The sequence below is a fragment of the Miscanthus floridulus genome, chromosome 8, assembly GCF_019320115.1.
Source record: "Miscanthus floridulus cultivar M001 chromosome 8, ASM1932011v1, whole genome shotgun sequence".
Classification (NCBI taxonomy): domain Eukaryota; kingdom Viridiplantae; phylum Streptophyta; class Magnoliopsida; order Poales; family Poaceae; genus Miscanthus; species Miscanthus floridulus.
The window spans coordinates 197692224-197713635 of NC_089587.1; the positions used below are offsets into that span (position 1 = coordinate 197692224).

General features: G+C 45.6%; 2 protein-coding genes across 2 annotated transcripts; both read left to right on the forward strand.

Annotated features, from left to right (window-relative positions):
• Positions 1 to 2945: 2945 nt before the first annotated feature.
• LOC136470468 (uncharacterized) lies at positions 2946 to 5276 on the forward strand. Its single transcript, XM_066468305.1, has 3 exons — positions 2946 to 3047; positions 3218 to 3508; positions 4446 to 5276. Exons 1-3 carry the CDS (start codon positions 2946 to 2948, stop codon positions 5031 to 5033), a joined length of 981 nt encoding a protein of 326 aa, XP_066324402.1. The 3' UTR covers positions 5034 to 5276.
• An 8675-nt stretch (positions 5277 to 13951) lies between these two features.
• On the forward strand, positions 13952 to 15429 carry LOC136477880 (ethylene-responsive transcription factor 5-like). The gene has a single exon (XM_066476136.1). It carries the CDS (start codon positions 14085 to 14087, stop codon positions 15105 to 15107), a length of 1023 nt encoding a protein of 340 aa, XP_066332233.1. The 5' UTR covers positions 13952 to 14084; the 3' UTR covers positions 15108 to 15429.
• The last annotated feature ends 5983 nt before the right edge of the window (positions 15430 to 21412 follow it).

Below are 21412 nucleotides of genomic sequence, written 5' to 3' on the forward strand. Positions count from 1 at the left end.
GACGATAACATATTTCTATTTGCTTGTCGGTAGTTTTAGTAAAACATAATCCTTATGCATGTAGAGAATACGATTTTATAACACAAGGTAGTCCCGGGCTGCACTTGTCAATTATAAAACAAAATCAAATGTTCCGTGTTGCATGTGTCGATGCAGGATGAGGTGAAGGGGTTCATGCATCACTAACACATGGTATAGTCAAGTTGCATCTGCTTATATAGACAATCAAATTGCCGCCGCCTAGCTTGGCTCGGCTCAGCTCTTTTACGGGCTTGAGCTGCCTCAGCTCCAAAGTTTATAGGTTCAAGTCTAGGTCCAGCCATCAATCAACCAATTAAGTATACGGCCGAAGTGCTAGCTCAGCTACCGAGCCACTGATGAGCCGAGTCGAGCGAGCTACCTAGTTTTGAGTTTTTCGTCCAACCCTAATTATAACTTTTTTACCTTAATTTTTTATTGCAATACGTGAATTGGTTCATATATTATTTTTTCCACTTGAACTTGCCCCACCTTTTAATCTTTTTATTGCAATACGTGAAGCTAGGTGGCAGGCGGACGGAGCAAAAATCACTAGAGCATACGGGTAGAGACGAGGGTGAAGCAAATGGGCTACTAGATGGGGCCGTGTCGGTGAGCACGGCTTGGCTCACATCCATAGAATGCAGCAAGGGTATATAGGTCCATTTACTCTACCCCTCTCCCCTGCTAAGATGCGAAATATTTTTCTATTATAAGAAGTGTGTCTGGAACAAAAAAAAAAAAACCATGACTTCACAGTGTTTACCTGACCAAAGCGACGAGTGCAGTGTGCCCTGCACAAAACCACACTTTCAGCATGTTCACTTGTTGATTTTACTCAGGACTTATCAGCTATGATATATTGTTTTTCTCTAACAACAAAATATATAAAATCCAAATATATAAAAATAAAAACCTAGGCCAGAGTTATCGGTCCAACATGCGTGGATGTCCCGGTGACAAAAGGCTCTTCCATCTTCCGGGCAGTTTCCTCGCGACGGAGACCGCGGTTCAGTGGGACCTCATCCTGACAGTGACAGCTCCAATGGCCGCTGCCAGTTTATTCCAGTCCTTTGACGCATCGCAACGGCGATGGATAGCGATGCGATTGTCGTTGACCCTAAAACACTTGTTACAGGAGGACACCACGTGTGTAACCTATAGCAACAGACCTTACATTAGAGCATCGATGTTTTATTGGACCCTCAAACTCATTTTTGAGAGGTAGAATTATATATTATTAATAATAATAGAAGTTCAACAGGACCTCTATTTGGCTCTGAAGAATGGGAAGGCTCACAAATTAGGCCATCAAGCCCTTGTTTCCCTTGCTTGAGCTAAAGCCGTTCTGCCCCACTTGATCCGTTACACCTAGACCACTTGATCTTTAAGCTGACAAAGATACCTCACTTGGCAAGGCCGTATTTTAATTTGCTTCTCATTATTACCTTGCCATAAAGAACCTTGATCAATAGAAATCAATTCTCTTTAGAATATTATGGAATTTCAAAGGACTTTATAAACATAGGTAGACTAAGGACTGAATTTAATAAAACTTAGGTACCCGAAACATGCTTATATTAATAATAATAGTAGTAGTAATAATAAAAGTTCAAAAGGACCTCTATTTGGCTCTGAAGAATGAGTAGTTTTGAGATGCTTAGACCTAGTGGTATCTGGAGCCTAATGGGTGCACGTGTAGGTATGAATTCTTGTTTGTTAAACTTTGCAAATAGCAGTACCGACTTCGTGACCAATACCTAGGTCCTCCTGCATCACCATGGACGCTCCCCTCCTTCTCCCCTTGTGGGGGCCTCGCCGATACAGTGGAGGGGCAAAGACCCTTCGCTATCTAGTCTAATCGTATTATGTTAGGATTTAGATCTAGATTGAATAAATTGTGACAGATGGGTTACCAGGACGGTATCACCTTCATCAATTCCTTGTCGGATCTTGTGTCTTGTAGAGAATTCCGATGTGCATGCCTTTCTGGGCATCCATCCCGCGCTCATCATGTAGTTTTGGTTTTTGCAAGATTGATGCAATTGGTGGGGATGTCCATGTTCCCCGTTTACATCTTTGTATCACCAACTCGCTAGATTTTGATCTCCTGTTGGCAGAGAAATGATCCAAATTTACAGTTTCAGCGTGCATGTTACTGTTGGTGCTAGATTGGTGTGTCTTGAGTCTTGACCATATTCAACGACGAGGCGACATATGATCTTTCAGTTTGTCACATGAATCCTAGCAAGCTCTCGTGGTGTGAGATCATGTGGCGTTTACATTGTTTGGAGACTTGTCATTGTGGATGATTGGAGGGTGATGTTGCAATGGAGGTTAGTGGAATCACTGAATTTTGAAATATTGAAACTAGGCAATTGTCAAGGACATGGATAGAAGGTGAAGAATGTCATTAGTGGCTCTAGATTTAGTCTAGTATATCTTTTTTTAATGTCCAGTGACTTTATGAAAAAGAAAGATGTAATTATACTCTCAATTTAATAGAATGTCTTCCCCATAGAAATTAAAAAATAACTTTATAAATATAGGTATAATTAGGGGTTTAGGGTATGCTATCGGGGCTATTTGCTTCACCCAGTCGATCTACTGAAACTGCGAGAAATCAAAACCTACCTGAGTGCAGAAAATTGACAGATTTCATACCGAGCTACTGGAAGTGTCCAAAACAAGGTCCGGAAGATGCATGTACACAAAGCCAGTTCATGACGGTACAATATATGATCACATATGGGCCTTTAGCACGGTTGCACAAAGTCCAATATCCCAGACTTCGGCCCCGCACATTACGCAATGGCCCACTACTTGCAATCCTTGAATCAAGCTATAAGCCCAACTTTCTTTATGAAAGCGGCCCATGGATACTAAGGCCCATAAAAAAGGCACGTCCAGGAAAGCGGTAGAAGCACATGGGCAACAAGGTCTTTTCCTTCCACTCCCGGCCTCCACCCTCCACTCCCGGCGACCTCGCCGCCGCCGTGGCCATGGACCGGTGGACCGGCGTCCTCCACGTCCCCCTTTCCCGAGGCGGATCCCCTCTTCCGCGTCGCCGCCTCACTCTTCCTCTCGCCCGCCAAGAACGCTCGCCGTAAGGCCAAAACTTTCCCTTTCCTCTTCAGAGTTCAGACACTGGCCTTCTGCCTGCTTCGCCTACAGAGCCTGAACTCTCTGATGGCAGCAGGTTCCACGGGTCAACGCGATCCTTTTCACGGGCGACCGCGTCCGCTGCACCGGCGATCCGGCGATCGAACGGCTCTCGGACGCCGCCCACCTGGCTGGGATCCTCGCTGGGAAGCTCCCTGTGGAGACCAATGCGTGGGTGATCGACGCCGCATGCTTTGCTGGGCCATTTGCGGTGTACCGAGAACTTGTTCCGACCGTGGACGGCGCTGGAGACCCCAAGGGGTATGACCCCACTGGCCTTCCTGCCGCTGCCGGTGTTGCCAACATCCTTGCACACAGCATCGGTGAGGTATAATGTTTAGTGAATTCCGCAGATACGAATTTTAGCACAAATCATCTTTAGTCAGCTGCAAAGATCATCGGATTGCTGCATATTTTGGATCAAGAGGTTTCTATTAACATGCAAATGCAATCAAAGAGCTTTTCCCACTGCTTGTAGAGCTGTAGTGAGTTCTCTGCTGTGGTTAGATTTCCTAATGCAGAACTGTGGGGAAAATGGTATTTTTGCTACTTTTAAGCTAATTAGCATGGTATTCAAAGCTTTAAGCTGCTATTGTAGCACTCCTGAACTAATTTGTATTGAATATATCTTGGATTTTCTATTGGATAAGGAGGGTGCCGTTTTAGTAACTGGACGACAAACTAGTTTGTTTCCTTCTTTGCTCTAAGAATGTTGACTGAGCCTCGCTCATTTGGTTCACGTTGATGACATTAGCAAATGTTCCTCTAATTTCCTTGCTGAGATAATGCTTAGGTACGGATGACATAATGCTCCAGTTAATTTGTGTAATAGACTGTTGCTTGATAAATTCAACCATTTGCATCGGTAATGGACAAAACCTGCTGACCGGTGTAATATTACTACAATGTTCAAACTAGATGCTTTCTTTCTTTAACTCGAAAGTCATTTCTTATCAACATTTTTTTTTGGATATTGGGACATTTGGAAGACCCCATCATTTCAATATTTTCCATGCTGTTATTATGTTGACATATTGTGTTTATGCAGTTTTGAATTTTTCTAATGTTTCTGACCTAAACTGAAGCATCCCAGCTGTATTTGTTTTCTGAAGTAATGCTAGCTGTATATTCTTTTTAGGTAATCCTATTTGAATTTTAATTTTGTAACTTTCTTGTAGTCATGCCATCATGGTAGACTTCATACTATAAAACCCTGTGCTTTCTATCCTCTTTAATCTTTTCCCCACATATTATGTGATTAACAGATACAAAATCGGTTCTTGGGGTTCTCGGCAAAGGATTCGGCTGTCAATCAGCATCCTTCAGCATCATTGCCATCCTACTCTCCTCCTAGGACTATCATCCTTGGCTTCAGCAAGGGTGGAGTTGTTGTCAACCAACTTGTGACAGAACTTTCTCGTTGGGCACCAGGATCAATGGAAAACACAGTTGATGTTTTGAGACCAAACCCATCGCATTTGACCCAGAATCTCTTGGTTCCTACTTCAAGTAGTGATGTGTTATCAAGTATTTCTGAATTCCACTATGTGGATGTTGGCCTCAACTGTGCTGGAGCATACATAACTAACCATGAAGTGATCAAGAGGATATGCGATTATGTCGTGCATGCTGGTAAGAACATCAGCTTTGTCCTTCATGGTACTCCAAGGCAGTGGTCTGATCCGAGCCGCTCATGGATCCGGAAGGAGAAAGACATAATGCTCCAGGTGCTTCGAGATGAAGCTCAGAGGAGTGAACTAAGACTAGTGTCGTCTGAAAAGTTGTATTTTGAGGGTAGACCTCACAGCCTGCTGATGCATTTTGAGATTTTGGAAGCAATGGATATAAGCTGATACTCAATCCGTACAGCTTGTAGCCTTGTATTTTCTCCATAGCATTTGCTACAGATAATGTAATGTGAATATACTTCAGGGGTCTTAGATGCTACTACTTTCCTTCATGCTGAAATGCTGAATTCAAGTTAGTGCCGTTCTGTTAGTTGTCTTTTACAAGATAGTGCAAGAGAAGTCATAGTTGACAATCAAAAACAGTTGAATACCTCAAATTAAAGTGATGGATGGAATACTTATGTGAGGTTCTTTGTCTGAAGATATTTTTGTTTTCCATTGGAGATAAGCGTCTTCTTTTTTTCTTATTTTTCTCGCTGTGCTTATGAAAAGATTAGACTCTCCATTATGAGCTCTGCTCAAGGCTGTCAGGATAATCTGTTCTCTTTTGCTGATGCATGACTTGCCGGCCTGCCATTTTCATTCTGCCATGCGATCAGCGGGATTGTCTTTTGTCAGTTTTTCCTCCCTAGTATTCAGCTGTGAACAAGTCTCCGGTATTCAGCAAAACGACCAGAGCCTGCTGGCTGCGACGTAGTTGTCGGATCGGATATAGCACGACCACGATACCGAGCAGTGACGTTTTCCCGCAACTGAATCCTGGTTGGATGGACGCGCTTAGTTATTATTCAGTTATACTGTTGGTCTGTTGCGATATGCAAAGGAATGTTGAGCAATTCTTCGTCAAACAGAAGGATCTCATCTTCATGGTCCACGAGACGCATAAAGATGAAGCCGTAGGTGTAGGATAATGCCAGTAGTGGTTCTGTTAGTAAAGTGGCTAGTGCCATACGAACACACACGAATGATACAAAATCAGATGGTGATTCCAGCTGCATTCTTCTCACTGTTCTTGTCTCACTCCCTGGAGAAGGCCTGAACCAGTCAAACGACAGTAGTGTTTGCTGTTTCAAACAAGTTGCCAGATAGTTTTAGCACGAGGCCTTTCAACCCTACCCGCAGACGAATCAGGTTGACGCCCCTGTGATCTCTCGTATCTTTATACGGGACGTCCAAATCCGAACCTGCAGTTCCAGAAGAGAAAAGGCAATCTATCTTTTTTGAAAAATGAGAACAATTCTACACTACGTGTGTCCCATCGGCAGCATTTGCAAACGTGTAAGACGGTCACCACCGGATCACGGAGCTTGGACGCATGCGACCTGTTGGTTGCTGCTGCTCATGCTCTTGGACTGACGCGCGCGCTGTCCGAGCTCGCTGCGCTCCGTTCTGGTCCTGATGAATGCTGCTGCTGGAAGCGATCCGCTGTCTCCTTGCGCGGCCCCTCGCTGCGGGACAAAACACGAGTAAGACCGCACGAACGGATCAAATCAACTGCAGGGCGCAGGGCGGCAGGCAGGCCGACGCTGATTTGAGTCCAAAAATACGCTTTTTGGGGGAGCCTGATTGCTTCCGTAATCGGATCGCGATCGCCCCTTGAAGGGGTCAGCTCAGAGCTCAGAGCTCAGAACTCTTTGTTTATTACTACCACTATCACTCACAGACCAACAAGACCTGAACGATCTGATCTTGTAGTGCCGCGCGGAATGCATGGTGCCTTACGTACGTACCCAAGGCGTGCTGGTGTTTGGGTCTGAGAAGCAAGTCAGCCTGCATTGCTTTTGCTTCCGTCTAGAAGAAGATACGTGTAGCTTGGGTGTTGAGAGTTCAGAGCTCAGAGCTGGGAGGAGCCGTCAGGGACTGAGATTCCTGCATCGGTTTGAGCTCCGAATCAGACCGCGGACGCGATAGATTTATGCGTTCAAAGCAATGCGGCCGTTTTCTAATCATTGCGATCACCTTGACGGGCTGACAGGTACACACACGGGTGTTTTCCTGGAAGCATTAAGCAAGTATCGTCCTAAGCATAGCAGTATCGTCGGATTACTCTAGCTGATCCGATCCGCTCGTTACTACCCAGGAGGGGGCGATGTGGATGCTGCCCTCTTCTCTTAGCAGGCCACGACGTTGGTGATTGCTTCATTTACCCTGCATATTCCAATCACCATCCCTGTCCCTGGCAGTCCATTCGTTCCCCGGCCTAGTGAATGTAACCACTTACCGGGCTGTGACAGCGAAATCTCGCGTAGGGACTAGAGACCCCTGTGTCAAGGGCCTGTCCCAAAAATTTTCACTCCAAAGTGTCACATCAAATTTTGCGGCACATACATAGAGTATTAAATGTAGACGAACAACAAAACTAATTGCATAGTTAGGTGAGAAATCGCGAGACGAAAGTTTCGAACCTAATTAGTCCATAATTAGATACTAATTACCAAATACAAACGAAAGTGCTACGGTAGCCAAACAGTAGCCAAACCTAAAAATTTTTGGGAACTAAACACGCCCTAAACTAATCCAGCTACTAGAAGACCGAAGCGAATAGGACAAATTCGGTTTCTTACCGGTACGACGATTAAAAATAAGAAGAAAAGAAAACGGTACACGTACTAGAGCACCTAGCTTTGCTAAGCAAACGCGTCCAAGCCTGATCAACCGTGGTGTGCTCAGACCTAAAAGGGGTAACTAGTGGTCTGATTCGTCTGCACTGTGTCATGTTATACAGCCTAACAATAAGGAGATATTCTCAGAGAAAAAAGAGGATAAGGAGTGGCTAACGCAAAAACCGCGTGGCCACGAGGGCCCGGGGGTGCACGCGTGCATCCATCCGTGATCCCCCAGACATCATCAAGCGGACCTGGACGTCCCGTGCGTTCGTGTCTCGACGCTCGGCCGGCCGGCACCCGGATCGCCTAAAATTCAGCTCATGCTGACCCGCAAGCGTCCAACGTGGGAGGAGGATTTGCATGCCCTCATCAGGTCCCTCACCCACCCCACCCCGCGAGGTCAGGCCGCGACGAAAACGGGCTGACCTCGCTCGGAGGACGGGGTCCAAAGCGCAAATCCAGTCGGTGCTGGACGCACGCAGCGGCAGCGCCGCTTGCTCGGGTCCCGTCCCGTCGGGGTGGGGCGGTCCGCCGTCCGCGGTCGCGGGTGCGGCCTGCGATAGTTTGGCGTGGGGTTCGTTTGAGTTTGACTTGGCTTTCCGCCTGCACCCACGTCGGTTTCTGGTTTCTCTCCGGGGTGGCGGGGGCGACTCTGGCGGAGAAAAAGTGTTGGTACGTGGTTATACGTGGCAAGTGTGCATGCGTGTGTACAAGCGGAGGCGCGGCCGTGCAAGGGGCTGCGCGCTCATCATGTACTACTACGTGGGGAAGCGCCACCCGATACGTGTCGAGAAGCGGTTAGCAGAGTAACAACCGACAAGGCAGCCTTTTTGCCACCGGTGGTATCGCTGTACCGGCAGCTGTTTGTTATACTGGCTGGATTAGTTTCTCCTCTAAAGTTTACTCCTTATCATATTGGATGTTTGCCATATGCATGAAGTATTAGATATAGATTAAAAATAACTAATTACACAGATTGTGACTAATTTACGAGACGAATTTTTTAAATCTAATTAGTCTATGATTTGACAATATAGTGATACAGTAAACATGTGCTAATGATAGATTAATTATGCTTAATAAATTCGTCTCACAGATTACTGAGGACTTCTATAATTTATTTTATTATTACTATACAAACACTCCCATGTGACACCCCAACACCCGATGTGATATCCTAAACTTTACTCTAGATTTAAACACCAACTAAAGACGATGCACACCTATACCTGTCCGTGTCACGTCCCGTGAACCCGTGACGGGTACGTGCGATATAACGATGCTCGCGATCGAGCCTAGCTGCCGGCCGGCCGGGTTGTTAATCAGTGTGCGGCACCGTCTCATTTAATCGTGGGGCTAGCAGCACTCGTCGATCAGGCTCTCCGGGCCCTAGTCACGTCTGCTAGCTGCAGATAACCCGTTCGTTGTTCTGTAACTCGATTGAAATTGACTGAAAAATATTGCTCCGACTAAATTATTACAAGAGAAAAATACTGTTATAGCTGAAAAAATAAGCCGAACAAATCAACATGGAGTAAGCCGAACAGGGCCCAACAATGGTGGCGAAGGGAACTGGACAGATGGGACCTAACGGTGAAGAGATCCCGTACGTCCATCTTCTATGTACCATTGCGTCGTCGTTCATAACACAGAACGTCTGTACACCGAACTCCATTTGGGTCGTTCATATCTCCACGCGTACATGCTTGCATGCTCTAGCACATATCGATTATCGAATGTGGTGTACACCCATGTGCGTACAACCCGGAAAACCTTAGCTTCCACGAGCAAAAAAATCAAACTTGTTGCCAAACTTCATGTACCAGACCAGCGTTATCAGAACCTTGTACTGGATTAAATCTGGACAGAAAACTCGAAGCTCATTAGCTCGCTCGACTCGCAGCTGGCTCGGCTTGGCTTGACTCGGCTCGTTACGAGCCGAGCTGAGCCTAGGTTTTAGCTCGTTAGTATAACGAGCCGAGCCGAGCTAACTCGCGAGCTACTCGCGAGCTCAACGAGCTGCGTTTCCAGGAAAGGAAGTCTGCAGGCCGCATTGTCGGTTGCCGCAGTCCACAGCCCACAGGCCCAGCTCATGGCCCATGCGCACATCGGCAGTCGGCACATAACAGAACAAAACCCTAAGCCTCCTCAGGGGCTCACGCAGTCACGCACAGGCGTAGCCGCCTAGCCGCCGCAAGCTCACGACTGCAGCAGGGCCAGCACGTGACCGCGGTGACGGCGGGGCGAGTGAGACGCCCGACGCCGCGACCGCAAGTCAGGCAGCCGCGACCAGCGCTTCTCCGTCTGCGAGTAGGTCTGGTTCTAGTCCTCACTCGGTCACTCCTCTCTCCTTTTTCCTCTAGATCTTCCTCTGCGGCTCAGCCGATTGCCGAACTACTACTGACCTGCTGACTGCTGTGCTCCAGGCCCTCAGCTGCGGCCATGGAGGGCGAGAATAGTGCATCGCCGCGTCCTCCAAGTTTAGAGTCAAGGAGTAAGCTTTGTGGACGACGAACTAGCACTCGGTCTTCATCGAATCCCACTCTGTCCATGGACGTGGTGGTAAGTTATCTAATTTCAAAATACTAGTTCATACAGTAGAGACTTGAAAGTTGAATTTGCTTGATTCATTGATTGGTCCATAGTTATAGGAATCATTGCTATCCAGATTATTTAATTATTGCTATCCAGATAATGAATTTATCCCCAAAAATGAAGAATGCCATACTTTATTTTTAATGCAATAGCAATGATTCAGCTATACATTAATACATGTATGTTTCTTTGTGCAGCCATTGGAGAAAGTTTTAGAAGATGAGGAGGACGAGGGATGATATGTCTGAAAGCCTACCTACAGTTGATGGTGGAAGTGGAAGCCAAAGGGATGATGAGGTTGATGATGGCACATCAAAGGCTAAGAAGGCAAAGACAGGAGGGAAAAAAACTGGTGTTACATTGTCTCCCAGGTGCAAGATAGCAAGAGGCAAAAGGGCTAATTGCTGGAAACATTTTAAGGTTGTCAATGTCCCATTCAAGAAGGAGATGGGTGTCATGGAGACAAAGGCAAAATGTAAGTTCTGCTATAGGAGTTATGTGGTGGTGCTACAACAATTCTGAACCGGCACCTGGCTAATTACACACAATATCAGAACAAACTGGATATATATCGATCGTGTGATTGAGCAGATGCAGTACGTACAGCTTTGATCGTTTTATTTGCCAGCGTTTGACGCGTCTCATCGTATACAGTATATCTTTTTTCACACAGTTAGGGGGTGTTTGGTTCTACAGAAAAATTTTAGTCCCTGTCTCATTGGATGTTTAGACACATGCATGAAGTATTAAATATAGACGAAAAAATAACTAATTGCACAGATTGTGGCTAATTTGCGAGACGAATTTTTTAAACCTAATTAGTCCATGATTTGACAATGTGGTGCTACAGTAAATATGTGCTAATGACGGATTAATTAGGCTTAATAAATTCGTCTCGTAAATTAGTCTCCATCTATGTAATTAGTTTTATAATTAACTCATATTTAGTTCTCCTAAATAGCATCCGAACGTCCGATGTGACATGGACTAAAATTTAGTCCATGGAACCAAACACCCCCTTACTTCCTAAGTGCCATTAAAAACATCGTTTTTTATTTTTAGACTTCATGACAGTTCGTTTTATTTAAATTTTTTATATAAATAATAAAATAAATAAATTATTATTAAAATATCTTTAATGATAAAATAAGTCATAACAAAATAAATAATATTTATATAAAATTTTTAAATAAGACGATCAGTCACACGATAAGCTTTTTACGTTTAAAAAGCCAAAAACGACACTTTGATGGAATGGAGAAAGTACACGCCGGCACGAGTTAATGTGCACATCCAGTCGGCCATCCATCAACACCGGCAGACCCATCGATCAACATCCGCCTTTAACTGAGAGTCTAGCTACGCCTACAGGGTGCTGCTGTTCGCGGTGTAGCCGCTCATCCCAAGGTCAAAAGGAGAAAGGAGGGGCCGGCAGCTCGATCGGGCCGACTTGCCGAGACAGCAGCGGCAGCGCCAGGGCGGCAGGGCAGCCGGATCCGGCAACCAGGTCCGCTGGATCTGCGTCCGAGTAGCCACGGCCCACGGGTCAGGCTCCTCGCCACCTTTCATCCCCTTCCCTACCCGCGAAACTATACGTTACCACTCTTTTGTCTTTTTTTTCCGACGAAAGAGAATTATATTAGATAATAATGGGGTATATCAACACGTTACAAGCACTCTGGATTACATAAATATCTACAAAATGATTCTCATCTATATTGTACCCACGCTGTGAATAGCTCCAGATTTCAAAACCAAACATTTACGACGCTTTGCAGTATAGATGACCGCACATGCAAACACTCGGCAAAAGGCATGATAACAGATTCCTAACGAACGATAACCAATATTTATGTAGGCGGAGTTGAGAAACTTCTTCTTTCTGGTGTCTTTCTTCACTTTTTTCTGCCACAGAAGAATGAGGAAGACTCATCTGAAAGTTATTTTTTATAGTTCTTCATCGTGGCCAGATCTAACCACAACAAAACAGAGAAGATACCAGAGAAAATTATTTCATGGCGGCGACATCATCTCCACCTTGATATCGCCGTCCGAAAAGAAAGGTCTCCATGTCGTCAACCCGGTGAAGTTGCTGACGCCGTAGTTGTCGCCCTCATCTTCAACGGAGCTGCCATGGGGAATACAATTCCACCCTTCCCCTTCACCGTCGCCGAAGAGGAGAAGGAGGAGGAAATAAATCCCCAATACCAACAAATTTGGCATGAAGAAACCCTAATCCTAAGATCTCGATCAACTAGAAAAAAAACTTACGAAAAACGATGGATCCACACTCCCTCCGGCCTCCGGCGATATGTCGGAGGGGAAAGGGAGGGAGACCAGCAGGGGTGGAAGGCGGCGGCGGCGGCGCTTTAGGTCGAGACGCGCGAGAGGGGCGGAGTCGTGACTCAACGCTGCGCTGATCGTTACCACTCTTTAGTCTTGACTCGCCTATTAGCTAAGCTAAAGGAACCCAGCCACAACACACGGGTCTGTACAGTACAGATGTAGCGAGATACTCTCCCCATCCTAAATTATGGTTCGCTTTTTAGGTGGGTTTTTAAAGTAAAAATCATATAACTAGAAAAAACAAAACGATCTATAATTTAGAATAGAGAAATGGTACTCCCTCCATCCCAAATTGTAAGCCATTCCAAGAATCTTGGAGAGTCAAAGCATCTCAAGTTTGACCAAGTTTATATAATAAGATAATAACATTTATGATACCAACTAAGTACCAATAGATTCTTTGTTAATTATATTTTTATAGTATATCTAGTTGATGTCATAAATCTTTGTAAATTTTTTTATAATTTTGGTCAAACTTGAGAAGCTTTGACTCTCCAAGATTCTTGGAATGACTTATAATTTGGGACGGAGGGAGTACCACGTAAATAGCATGGATAGCTAGTTTGTTTTCTTTTCATCACATAACATTCAGATTTTTCTTTAAAATACTTTTGTAAATAGTTGTATAGTATTGTTTAGTTGTATTAGTTACCTCTTTTATTCATCAGCTGTATACATTGGCGTGAATAACCATATATCTATCACCAATCAATTTGTTGGCTTAAAACTATTGTCATCTTTATTTCATCTTCTTTTCCTCACTCATATCATGAGCTCCATTCATCAATAAAACCACTGGCATTTTTCAGTTCATCCTGTTCTTCGTCTTCTCCTAAATTTGAACTCTAAACCATCTTGTACATTATATTGGGCATTTTTTGTGCTATAATATTAAGTACATTAATATACATGACAAAGGTACTCAAATATTAAGTCATTTATCGATTTACTTTTGTATAGGTAAATCGTTTACCTGTTTGTACATTATAGGAGCAAAATGCTCATTGAGCTTTAAGACGGCTGATGTGTGGAACAGCGATGTCGTGACAGATAACCCTTACTTCTCCATTTTTAGCTGGTTCGTTACACGAGACTAGTAAGCAATTACCGGATTCCTCACAGCGGGCCATGTGTGTCTCGTCACTAAATTATATAGAGCCCGTAATATTCCCCCTCTTCCAGGGGGCGTTTAGTTGCTGCGGAATCGGCGCCGCCGGAAATCGCGCAGTACTGTACTGTACTGTAGCATTTTGTTTGTATTTGGTAATAATTGTCCCATCGTTGACTAATTAGGCTCAAAACGTTTGTCTCGTAAAGTACAACCAAACTGTGCAATTAGTTTTTGATTTCGTCAACATTTAGTACTCCATACATGTACCGCAAGTTTGATGTGACGAGAAATCTTCTTTTTGCATAGTGCCAAAGTTTAGATTTTGGTGGAACTAAACATGGCCCCAATCTCCTTTTATTGCTAAACCTGGAAATCAGAAGAGAAAAAAAAAAAGTTCTCCCCTGACGCCTATAAGTATGCCGGCCCAGCTCAATCCCTCCACCGCAGTTTGCAATCGCACGCATCCAAAGTTCCAAACTCGTGAGTCCTGTCTCGCGACCTCCACTTCAGCTCCACACACACCGCCCGCGAGCTAAGCACGAGCCCCACACCCGAGCCATGGACTTCAGCGGTGAAATCGACGACTTCTCCCTGCAGCTCATCCGCGAGCAGCTTCTCGGCGGCGAGGCTTGCCTCCCCGCCGTCGTCGTCCCTAACGCCGCGGCGTACTCTGGCTTGTCAGTTCATCATCCCACGCAGGCGGCGTTCCACCAGCCCGCCGCGGCGTTCTTGCCGCAGCAGCAACAGCAGCAGGTTGCGTACGTCGACTTGACGAACGAGTACGCCGCGGATGCCACTGCCGCCTCGGCCGGCGAGGCGGCGGTCTTCCGGGCGGAGCCGGTGATGATCCGGTTCGGGGGCGAGCCTTCGCCGGTGTCGGACCCCAGCCGGAGGCCGCTGCTCACTATCTCCCTGCCTCCGACCTCGCACGCCTGGGGCTCCGCGGCCGCCGTGCCGCTGGTGGAGGCACAGGCACAGGCCGCGGCGGCGGCGGCCCTGGTGGACGTGAACGACTTCCACAAGTACCGCGGCGTGCGGCAGCGGCCGTGGGGCAAGTTCGCGGCGGAGATCCGCGACCCCAAGAAGCGCGGGTCCCGCGTATGGCTCGGCACCTACGACACCGCCATCGAGGCCGCGCGCGCCTACGACCGCGCCGCGTTCCGCATGCGCGGCGCCAAGGCCATCCTCAACTTCCCCAACGAGGTGGGCTCCCGCGGCGCCGACTTCCTCGCGCCGCCGCCGCAGCCCGCGGCGACGACGACGACGTCCCAGAACAAACGGAAGCTGCCGCACGACGCCGCCGAGGCCGGGGCCGAGCCAGCAGCCAACAAGTCCGTCAAGGCCGAGGCGTTCGGATCGCCGGCGTCGTCGCTGACGTCGCTGTCCCCCGCGACAACGACGACCACCACGGCCTCGACAGTGACGACGTGCTCCCCGTCGTCGGAGGCTGGAGCCCACCACGAGGTATTTCCCATGACGCCGTCGAGCTGGACGTGGGAGCAGCTGGAGGGCGTGTTCGGAAGCCTGTCGCCGCTGTCGCCACACCCGCAGCTCGGCTTCCCGGAGGTCACCGTTAATTAAGCGGTTATCCATCGGCCCTTAATAAGCATCGACGATAGGTGTAAAGACGTTAATAATTGTTTAGCGGTTTTTAGTTACGCACGGCCCTGGCTTTGGACTCATCTTGAGGATTTGGCGTAGCGCTTTGGAGCTGCATGTGTGTGTACAGAACGAAAGGAGGTGATATAAGCATGGACATAGATCAACGGCATAGATGTGGAAATATATACAAATATACAGGGGTAATTACACCAGAAATAGAAGTTCGTATAAGATGTTTGATGTGATTTTGTACATTAAGTAAAGAAAAGAGTGTACATGCTTATTTAATACAGTAGTTACATATTTGTGAACCATATCATCAGTTCGCCATATTTATGTTGCTTTTGCATTTTTTTTAAATACGGCAAAAGCTTTACCGCAGATTTTATTATATTATACGATAAAAAGGAGAAAAAAGGCCTTTGCATTTTCTGGTGCCATATATTTGATCAACACGTAGATAGATGTAGGGAGAACAGGTACCTGGGTAAATATAAATAATAAAAAAATGATATTGGGGGATCCGAAAACCTTCGTGTGGCCTGCTACTAAACGCCAGCCAAATGTTGATGAAACTGCAGCAAAGAGATAGGATAATATTTTTTAGCAAAGTGATCAAAGTATTTCTTTTTCTTTTTCAAATCACCAAGCAAGATGCGCTGGGTTTGCTCTCGTGGAACCTTGCATGGGTGCTAACAGACGGCAGCTTGCAACTATTTGGTTCTATTTTGAGATTTTTTTTCTAGGAACTTGCAGTCATTTTCACCCCGTCTGAACACTTAGTCCATTACTTGCAAGATGTTTACGTTAGAATGCAAAACATTTGAGACTGACGGCCCGATGCTCATCAGATCAGCGCAACCATTATGTTTAAGCCTTGCAAATGTTCTGTGTTTGCTCAGCTAATTAGTTGTCTCAACTTAACTACAAATGACGCATATATATTTTTCCTTTAATCAGGCGTAGACTGTGTAGACTGCTTGAGAAGTTAAGATTAGAATAAGGCGCACGCATGCATGAGCTAGCATGAACGACGCTGAATGTCAATCGTCAACTGCTGCAAGTACGTTACGTTACGTGGTCTGATCAGAACAGAGAATCTGGAGTTGGCAAGCATAAAAACTCTACGAGAGTTTACCGCCAGTCCGCCACATGGCTGCTCGCGGTCAGTTGCTTCGACGACCGGGATACCAGCGTGAAACAATCTACGTTGGTAATCTCGTCGGGATCTCCTTATGGATCAGATTAGCAGTACTCAGGTAGTACGCTTTAAGGAAGCTGGCACGAAGCTACACCTACACGTAAATAAGGTCCTCCCAAAACAAATGTAAATAAAGTCAGTTACTATGTACAGTACTAGCTAGACGATGGACTGTTAGTGCAGTTCCTTATATTTGTATCTAATCAATGCATTTTGTGCATGCGTGACTTCGAGTATCAATCATCGCCGCATGTTTAGCTAGCAAGCTCAAATCGCAGTGGATCAAAGCTAGGTTCGATCGGTTAGAATTTTAAGTTTGGTTTGAAACATGTGCGTTCAACGGAGAGAAACGGCTTCCGTACGTTTGTAGTAGCTAGCCCTCGTTGAGGAGAAATGAATGTACGTAGTCAAGAAATGGAGAACAGAGGTCGTCACTCGTCAGTCTACCCTTTTCCTGGTCAAAAAATAAATGGAAATAAAAATTTTCGGATCTCCCCAGTTAGTAATTCATGACGCAGTCTACGTGGTGCTGAAAAACCGTTTAAAATTCCAACTTCACGTGTTATACTAATTGCATCCTGAATGGTAAGACTGATAGCAGCAGATATCTTCCCTAAACTCTACCTACATGCCAGTGCTAATGCAGTATACCAGCAAGTATAGTAATGGGCTATGGGTCAGCTACATGCTGGGGTGGAGGGGAGAGGGTACGAGAGACAAGAGAAGCAAGTTGTAAGTTTACAGTTGGTTTAGACATAAGAACTAAAAAGTTTTATGAGAGAGATAAATATGTCATATATTAATAATGAAGATGTAATTATTATATATATATATGGGCTGAGAGATAGGCTGCAACGATTCATACAGACCGGCTCTAAACATTATGGAGCACAGCCAAACAGGCGCCACAAAAGCCTACATCCCTGTCAGTCTCATAGACGAGGGCGATTCCATTCCACGAGAGAAAGCTGTATAGATGCTACGTCTTTTTAAAGCTTCTGGAAAACAAGCGGGAGTATGCAGCACGTCTAGACCAAGATACGGCCTAGCAGTACGCAGGATGCAGGTGAAAGCGCTGCCGGCCTTCAATTCCGTGGCCAAAAATCGCGTGAAAAGCCGCAAAAACTTATTTACTAGTCTCGGGTTTACGAACGAAAGCGCAAGCGGGTAGGAAATTTGGCATCCCGAGGTCAGCCGGCCGGTCGCGGGTGCGGTCCACCTCCAGCTCCAGGGTAGCAGCACCGAGGCTGGCTTGGCTGGCGCTGTCGCAGTTGAGAGTTAGGCGTTCCCACCAAAATTCAAACTTTGGTACTATGCAAAACGAAGATTTCCTGTCACATCAAATTTGCGGTACATGCATGGAGTACTAAATGTTGACGAAATCAAAAACTAATTGTACAGTTTGGTTGTACTTTGCGAGACGAACGTTTTAAGCCTAATTAGTCAACGATTGGACAATTATTATCAAACATAAACGAAATGCTACAGCACACTACAGTAATCTATAGTATTCCGGGCAACTAAACGAGGCCTTAGTTAAAGGGCCACACCAACACCACGTCGCAGGAGAGGAGAGTGTTGGTTGGCGAGGCTAGGGTAGCAAGGCGATTTCATACAGCCTTTTTGACGAGTAGTTTAAAAACTTTAAATCTTTCAGATTAGTACATAGTATTGCTGCAGTTGTACTTCGAGAGCTGGAAAGAAGGAACGAGTATACGGTCAGAACCGCTAGCTTATAGACAGATAGATTGGTGGATTAAGTAAAACCGAATGCCGCAGTTGATTCATGGCGCTTCGATCCACTGAAAATTGGAATACCTATTAGCTGTCTTTCAACTGAAAGTTGGACAGGTCAGCTCAATCGTGTCCATGACACATCCCGACCACACAGATGATGGAGTCATGGAGAACGGACCAACGAAGTACGAACGTTCCCAGCCTCTATTCGGCAGCCATGTCTGCTGGACATCGTGAGCGATCTGCAGCTGCAAGGCACGGGCTTGATGATCCAGGGTCAAAAGTGACGAGGCCGGACTAGGGAGCTGCTGCTAACCGCTAGCTAGCTAATCGCAATAAATGCCCGGCCTGCATTCTTATCCAGGCATTCTTATCCAGCGGGCATGTTCAGTTACCTCCCAAAATATTAAATTTTTTTAAGATTTCTCGTCACATCAAATCTTTGAACACATGCATGAAATATTAAATATAAATAAAAAATAAAACTAATTACACAGTCTAGACGAAATCAACGAGACGAATCTTTTAAGCCTAATTATACTATGATTAGACACTAATTATCAAATAACAACGAAAACATTACAGTACTCATTTTGCCAAATTTTTCGGATCTAAACTGGACCTAAAGAACCGCGAACTGCAAAAAAAAGTCAGAAAACTTGTTGGGCACTCTGCACACGATTGGCAGGCAGGTGAACGCCGGAGCCACGCCACAGGGTGACTGACGACGATCCGTCGATCGGGACTGCAGTTAATGAGCCCGGAAATGCAAGGGTGCCGCCATGAGATCTTGTTTCATGCTAATCTTTTCTCTCTTCCTTTTGTCTTGCACGGTTATTAGCTGCGTTTTCACGAATGATTCAAGGGCTGACTTTTGGTGTCGGAGCTGATCGTAGACGACGCGGTCGGCTGTCAAGGTAGTGTCATGTCGGAGTGTATGTAAGGCTTGGTTTAGTTTCCAAAAATTTTCGCCCCAAACTATCACATCGAATCTTACGGTACATGTATGGAGTATTAAATATAGACGAAAAAAACTAATTGCACAGTTTGGTTGGAAATCGCGAGACGAATGTTTTAAGACTAATTAGTCCATGATTAGCCATAAGTGCTACAGTACTAACATTCGCTAATGACGGGTTAATTAGGCTTAATAAATTCGTCTCGCGGTTTCCAGACGAGCTATGTAATTAGTTTTTTTATTAGTATCCAAAAACCCCTTCCGACATTCCCGAAACATCTAATGTGACATTCAAAAATTTTCATTTCGCGAACTAAACGCAGCCTAAACGGCCGACGACCATTGTCCACAAAACAGTGCCCAGCTAGCTGACTAGTTTTAGTAGTATCCCTACTACTAGTAAGGTTCTGACTTACAACACCTCGGCACGCTTGTGTCTCTTTCGACGTGGACGAAGCCGTGTATGTAAACGGCCGACGACCATTGTCCACAAAACAGTGCCCAGCTAGCTGACTAGTTTTGCACGGTTATTAGCTGCGTTTTCACGAATGATTCAAGGGCTGACTTTTGGTGTCGGAACTGATCGTGGACGATGCGGTCGGCTGTCAAGGCAGTGTCATGTCGGAGTGTATGTAAACGGTCGACGACCATTGTCCACAAAACAGTGCCCAGCTAGCTGACTAGGGCCACGTTTAGTTTGGCGCCGGAATCGGTATTTGTATAGTGCTTGATGTGACGGTAACATTGTAGCAATTTCGTTTGTATTTATGAATTATTGTTCAAATATTGACTAATTAGGCTCAAAGGATTCGTCTCGCAAAGTTCAACCAAACTATGCAATTAGTTTTTGATTTTATCTACATTTAGTACTCCATACATGTACCGTAAATTTGATGTGATGGGAATCTTTTTTTTTTTTTTTGCATAGTATCAAAGTTGGGAGTTTGGTGAAAACTAAACATGGCCTAGTTTTAGTAGTATCCCTACTACATAGTAAGGTTCTGACTTACAACACCTCGGCACGCTTGTGTCTCTTTCGACGTGGACGAAGCCGTGTTTGCCTTGGTGGCTGGCAGCTTTGTCGAGCAAGTTCACGCACATGTAGTAAGGCCCTGCTTAGATTCCACCCAAAATTCAAAATTTTTCAAGATTTCCCGTCACATCAAATCTTGCGGCACATGTATGGAGCATTAAATGTAGGTAAAAAGAATAACTAATTGCACAGTTTGTCCGTAATTGGCGAGACGAATCTTTTAAGCCTAAATAGTCTATAATTGGACAATTTTTGTCAAATACAAACGAAAGTGCTACAGTAGCCAAAAGCCAAAAAATTCCGCATCTAAACGGGGCCTAACACCCTGGCCATGTTACGTCAATAGACATGGGCTTGATTAGGCTTTGATTGGTTTATGTCTACAACTTGCCACACTAATAAGTTGACGCGTTACAATTTTGTAAAGTACTGTATATGTTTGGTTCATGGCAAAACTACGGTGCAATAAACTTTCTTAATCCTATGTCCCATGTGTCATAGAGCCATTTTCTTGCTAAACTTTACCATAAACATAGTGCTAAATTTACTCACGCATATTTTTATGGCTCGCCCTTTATCAAAGGTTAGCTATGGCAATATGTGTGACAAATAACCAAACATGCTATGTACGCACGAGCTTGACGTAATATACAATTGTATGGGTAATACATTTCACATTTTCTTTTGTAGAGTATACCTTCGTTCTTAACTCAAAATTTATAAACTTCAATCACTAATTTAAGAAAAACTAATCCATCAACTAATGCTCCTAGACGAGCTAGAATCTCACGAGCCATAAGCATCAGAAGTTCTTGTTTAATACCTATAATAAACAAAATTTACTTATTCTTGCACGCTCTCTGCTTATTTTGTAATGCTCCGTCCCGAAAAAGTGTCGTCCTAACGTTTGAAATATGTCCCAGTAAAAGTGTCGTTTTAGCCTTTCTCAGTGGACCCTGTGGCTACCAGGCCTACAACCTTTCTATTCTCTCTCTCTCTCTCCCACCTCCCCTACGCTCTCTCCTTCTCTCACCGCTCGCCCCCATCTGCACCACGGGCCGCCGAGGGCAAGGCCTATGGCCGCGGCCTTCCTCCTCCAATGGCAGCCCCCTTTTCTCTTCTCGTCCGCGACGGACAAGGGTCCACGCGGGCACACCATCACCGAGATCCGCACACCAGGGACGTCCCCTAGATCCGCTGCCCCACCGCCAACGGAGGCCAGGCGAACCTCGCGGCGGAGGCGTGCTGTTGCTCCACCGTCGGATCCCTCGCCTCCTGCCGCTGCATCTTCTCTTCATCAGGCGAGACAAGCGTAGAGGTTCGTGAGGGCGAGCTCGGCCCGCGCGCCGGCGAGG